Source organism: Nanorana parkeri, unplaced genomic scaffold, assembly GCF_000935625.1.
Source record: "Nanorana parkeri isolate BGI_ZX_2015 unplaced genomic scaffold, ASM93562v1 scaffold296, whole genome shotgun sequence".
NCBI classification, from domain to species: domain Eukaryota; kingdom Metazoa; phylum Chordata; class Amphibia; order Anura; family Dicroglossidae; genus Nanorana; species Nanorana parkeri.
Window position 1 is genome coordinate 4,684 of NW_017306564.1, and position 5,631 is coordinate 10,314.

At 41.6% G+C, this 5,631-nt stretch overlaps 1 protein-coding gene across 1 annotated transcript; it reads left to right on the plus strand.

Moving 5' to 3' along the window:
* The first annotated feature begins 1,223 nt into the window (after positions 1-1,223).
* On the plus strand, positions 1,224-5,259 carry LOC108787989 (FERM domain-containing protein 6-like). Its single transcript, XM_018557695.1, has 3 exons — positions 1,224-1,549; positions 4,454-4,570; positions 5,225-5,259. Exons 1-3 carry the CDS (start codon positions 1,258-1,260, stop codon positions 5,257-5,259), a joined length of 444 nt encoding a protein of 147 aa, XP_018413197.1. The 5' UTR covers positions 1,224-1,257.
* The last annotated feature ends 372 nt before the right edge of the window (positions 5,260-5,631 follow it).

Here is a 5,631-nt window from a genome sequence, read left to right on the forward strand (position 1 = left end):
TATGATGGTGGAATGGAGTGCAGGGATGGAGAGGATGGGTGAGATGGGGTGCAGAGGATGGGTATGATGGTGGAATGCGGTGCAGGGATGGAGAGGATGTCTGAAAAAGCTTAACTCTTTCATCAATGGATGCCTCTATACTGAAGCATCCAATAATGAATGGTAACCGCTGATTCTCAGCGGTTACCAGCATTGCAGAGCCACAAATAACTGGTCACATACAGAGTACGTGGCCAGTCATTTAGGCACTTCGTGGCGGGACGTACAGTGTGCGTCTCCTGTCAAGAAGGGGTTAATGTAAGGAATCAAGAAGAGGGAAATAACATATTGTGGCCCCTAGATGGAGCTGAGGAGTATTGGAAGTAAATACTTATTTCCTATGCTCCTCAGCTCCAGCTAGTCAAAATTTGCTATTTTTTGAATATTACATTCAACAAATGGCTCTTGCAATTGTTTATAAATAGATAAAGTCTGTTATTTAAGGAATTTATTTTCTTTAGAATTGCTCATGTTTTACAAATAATTACAAAAGCAATGATTTTGTTTTGGTTATATTCATTTCATTCTATTTTCAGTTTGAATTGCCTGCTTGACACAATATAATTTTACTGATTGGCTTCACTACTGAATGTTCAATCACTTCTTATTGCTTCCATATACCTCCTGTAAGTTATGGTACCATTTTATAATAATGCTCCATCAACAAATAGGTGCACAGGTCATTGCCTTCTGAGGTAATTAGTACTGCCATAAGTATTGCAGTTTAAAACAGACCTTCATAGAAAAATTGCTTTCCTGCCACCCAAACAAAATTTGACCGTGCCTCATCATTGTCTTTTTGGATAACTGGGCACTCCAAATTTTACAAGAATGCACCCTAGCCTATTGCAGGAGTCCATTCTTGTGGGAGTTTGAGTGCCCAGGAGGCAGTGTTGAGGAGCATTGATGTCACCTGTGCCTTCCAGAAGAGTTGAAAGCTGGGACCAAGGTGAGTTTTGTTTTTTTTGTTGTGTTTTTTTGGTTTTCTAGCTTTATTTTAAACGTTTTTCTGGCCTTTAATTTTGATTTTATGGAAGGCCTGCTTAAAAACTAAATAGTATAACTTTCTTCCTGGTTTTAGTTGTATCTATAATGGCAGCTTTTTTACATCTCCGTTTCATCACAATATGTTTTAAACAAGATATGGCATTCTAATAGTAATGCTTTTGTTTGTCTATAGAAAAAAAATGCTACAGGGAATCCTATGTAAGTGACAACATGGAAATGGATTTAGATCAGTCCGATAAATATTCTCATGGAAGCAGCAGGGAAAGTGCCAAGAACAATCGCTTTTCTAGACAGTCAACTGTCAGTCATAGTAGCTCACAAACCTCTGGCATTGAAGCTGACTCGCACCACAGGATTTCAGAGGAAATGTCTGTTGATGAGCCTTTTGGGATTGAGATGGTTCATGCTGACAAGAAATCTTATTGCTCAACCATCAGTCAAAGCACCTCTGGAATAGAACACGAGAACAAAGGAGGAATAGGAGGAGATTCTCAAGATGATGGTAATAATTGTTAAATCTACCTTTCCAACCAAATTGGAATAATTTATTTCACATATTCACGGCACAATTTATTTTTAGCTTTCATGTGTATTATATTTGAGTATATTTATTAACTGATCCACGTATCACATTTTTGAATAGAAGAGAATTCACCTTGATTATAAGTTCACTCTGGCCTAGCGCAACATATTATCCATTTAAATTGGAATAACACCTATTTTATATTTGTTACATGTTCCCATTACAACTTCTGTCGCATTCCCCATAATAAAAATAAATAAAACATGTATAATCATGGCAAAGCCATCTTAGATCCACAATGCATTCATTAAAATGACACTAAACTAATGAGTTATATCTTAAACATGCATTAAAAATACCTTAACTATTAACAAAAATGTATCTTATTTGTGTATCAGTTGGCTGTAGATCCTCGCATCATCTCTGAATTGGTACTGACACTGTCCTTCCTTCTGGAGGGTTGCTACTTTGTTCCCCATGGTCCCTGTGTGTGTTGTAAAGTAGCCACTGCTCCTAACTCACTTCCGTGATGGACTACAAGCTCAATACAAATGAGTACACTAAATGTGAGATTGTAGTCCATCACAGGAGTAAGCTTGGAGCAGTGTCTACTTTACAACACACACCATGCCACACGCCATGAGTAACAAAAGTAGCCACCCTCCAGAAATAAGGACAATGTCAGCATGAGGTCAGAGATGATTTGAGGATCTACAGCTGAGTGATACAAGAATAAGCTACATTTGAAGTGCTGAGGGAGCGTGGAGCCAGCTTCCTTTCCAAACAGGAAGCCGGGCGTTGGGTTATGACCCGGCTTCCTGAATGGTCAGGAAGCCAGGCTGTCTAGGAACAAGTGAAGCCAGCTTCCTATCCAATCAGGGAGGCGGGCCATAGCATGCCGCCCAGCTTCCGGATTGGCTAGGAAGCCGGTTTAACTTGTTGCTAGGCAACCTGGCTTCCTGACCAATCAGGAAGCGGGACGGCACCTCATGACCCGCCGCCCGGCTTCCTGTTTGGTTAGGAAGCCAGAAATCCTCGGCAAGTGAAGCCGGTGTACTTTCGATAGAACATCGACTTCCCAGGCAATCAGGAAGCGGGGCGAGGGGTCATGATCCCCCTGTCGACTTCCTGATAATCGAGGCACAAGGTCCCGGTATCGGCAAGTACCTGAAAAAACTGGTATCAGTGCATGCCTACTTAAGGTTTAACTCCAGAGTTTAGTGTCACTTTAAGTTGAATAGTGTGACTGTAAACTTGTCAAAATTGAAATGTGTTCTGCCAGTGATTGTTTATTCAGGTTCTGCATTTGAATTCGACGTGGCGGGAATGTGATGTCATTATGACATCGGTTTGAGGGTTTGAGGTGTTCTTGACTGTTTTCTAATTGGTTTATGCACTTTGGTGGTGTGTATTTACCTCTCAATTAATTATAACACTTTCTCATGCCTGATGAGGGGACCCTGAGTGGCCTCGAAATGGTGCAATGTGACAAGATGTGTGTGCATCAATTAAATGATCACTGCTTGAAGATTGAACAATGGTGTGCTGGTGACATACTTTACTATTAAAATTGAAATGTGGCCACTCCAAGAAGCAAGGGAGGCCCACTGTACTAAGTGTCTATTAAATTTTAATTTTTTTGATAAAGATATGTAGTGTAAATAATCTCATAACCCTCTGCAGTTAATCGCTGCCATGTCCAATCTCCCACCACCACCACATTGGATAACCTATGCAGTGGGCAGCATGGAATTGTTTCCTCCCACTGAGGTTATAATCACTGCTCATTTATTTAGCTTCTCTACAGAGACATATTTCTTACTTGTTTTCAATCTCCAAGGCATACAAAAAAAACTCAGTACTAGTAATACAGGATACTTATGCTCCCCTTAGCTAAATGTGTGTGCAGTCAGATGGGGAAGTCAAATGGAAATTTAAAAACGGAAATTAAAAAAACAGAAAATGTTTTTTTATTTACATTTTTTTAATATTTCATTTTTATTTTTTATAAACTTTTTTTTTTATTCATTTATTCAATATTTTAATTTTTTTACTTTTAGGGGCTTCGGAGGAAATATTAGGAGTCTAAACAGACCACTGATATTTCCCTTTTTAAAATAGGAAAAGAAATTGAGGACACAGAGTCCTCTCTATACTGAAGTGTTCCTGTTCATTCATAACTTGGAGATAGTATGTTTACTATAACCACAATAATGAATGAACAGGAGGTGATGTAGATTACTTCCCATTCATTCATAATTTAGGCTATAGTAACCATACTATGTCCTCATTTATGTACAAACACTCAGCAATCACTGAGTGTTTGCACTTGGTCTCCTTCCTGACACGCTGTCACAGTAGGCTGAGCGTGCGGTGCCTGGAGGAGAGCTCAGCCTCCTGTGACAGTGCGAGCTGTCTCCACCCACACACCGCTCTGCCGGGCTGTGACAGGAGGCTGAGCAGTGTGGGAGGAGAGACACCGGCCGCTCGCAGCGCTCAGCCACCTGTGACACTTTCTCTCCTCCCCGCTGGGACACAGAGCAGTGCCCAGCGGGGAGGAAAGAAAGCAGGGATGCGCCACTGTATCTGCAAAAAATGGCACTTTCGGCATTTAGCCAAAATGTTAGTTTTTCTTCACTGTAATATTTTGGTTAGTTAGCCTAGTTTATTAGAGTATACAGGTTAAATTAATTAAACGATTTACTATTAATTTAGAATGTAATGGATGATCTACATCTGCTAAATATATTTGGAAAATACTGGAACATATACAAACTGTAGAAATTGCTATTTTCTTCACTTTTTTGTTACTATGGTTGAAGTCACCTGTTATCGAAAAATCTTTGCTCCGAAATCATTGAATAATTTTATTTCATCTAACAGAGGTTGAGCTGTCAGTGGATAAGCCTCTTGACGCTGAAGTTATTGGACCAGTATCTGTTTTGGAGACTGAAGAGCAGTGTGTGGATTCGCCTATAATGGATAATTACAGCTGGCAAAGTAAGCATTGTCAAGAGTATAACAAAAAAAAATCCTCACTTCCCTTCATAACAGCAGATTTCCTCACTTCCCTTCATAACAGCAGATTCCCAGTAATCCTCACATAACTTTAGACACACTGCTTTCAGTGGTGTGTCAAAGTTTGTAAGTGGTTTAATGCACACTAAGAAGTGAAAAGATGTGCCCAAAATGGTCAATGTCAAATGCCACAGTTGTCATAGCTATGATATTCGTTAATAAGTACACCACAAATCATGATTCCACATACCAGTGACACATGTGACACAAAGCACCCAGAGGCCCATGGTGCAGCAACCTGGCCCCCCTCCCGCTCTGCCTCTTCACCCGCCTTCTCCCCGCCCCTGTCTGCCACTTTTGCCATCCATGTAACGGTAGTGTGAATGCGAGGACTCCTAGTAAGTCCATGAAAGCGGTGACTGGCTGGGGGATGGTGCTCTCCTCCCAATGGGCTCCCTACATGGTTCTGGCCTTACTCCGCTTCATGTCCGGTACTTAGGCACTCTCACCCACTGTAGACCGCCGCTGGCTGTCCATGCTTCTGGGCTGTGAGCTGTGGGAGGGGCCGGACAGTGTCAAAGTCAGTGTTCTATAATTTTTCTCGATCCTATACATTTTCTCGACTCTCACTTCCAGTGGTGCCGAGTCATTGGAATCAGCTGTTTTCATGACCCCCTTTCTTCATGACATGCGCACCTGGAAGTGACGCGGCAGAGAAATGTATAGTTTATATCTGGCAGCGGCAAGTGTGAGGCGGGGAGGAGGTGCAGCGTGTAGAGCGTGGATGCGGGGGGGGTCTGGCAGTGGCAAGCGTGAGCCGGGGAGGAGGTGCGGCGTGGATGGAGCCATGAACAGGGCCAAGTAATCAAAAGCTGATTAATCGATGATTGAAAACGTTGACAACTTTTTCAATCATCAATTATAATCGGCTTAGTCGATTAGTTGTTGCAACCCTACATTCATGCCCGATTTCTGTGGACAGTCCTCGGATTGAGGAGACCATCCCCTGACAAATTATGTCTCCGGGAACATAAAATAAACCA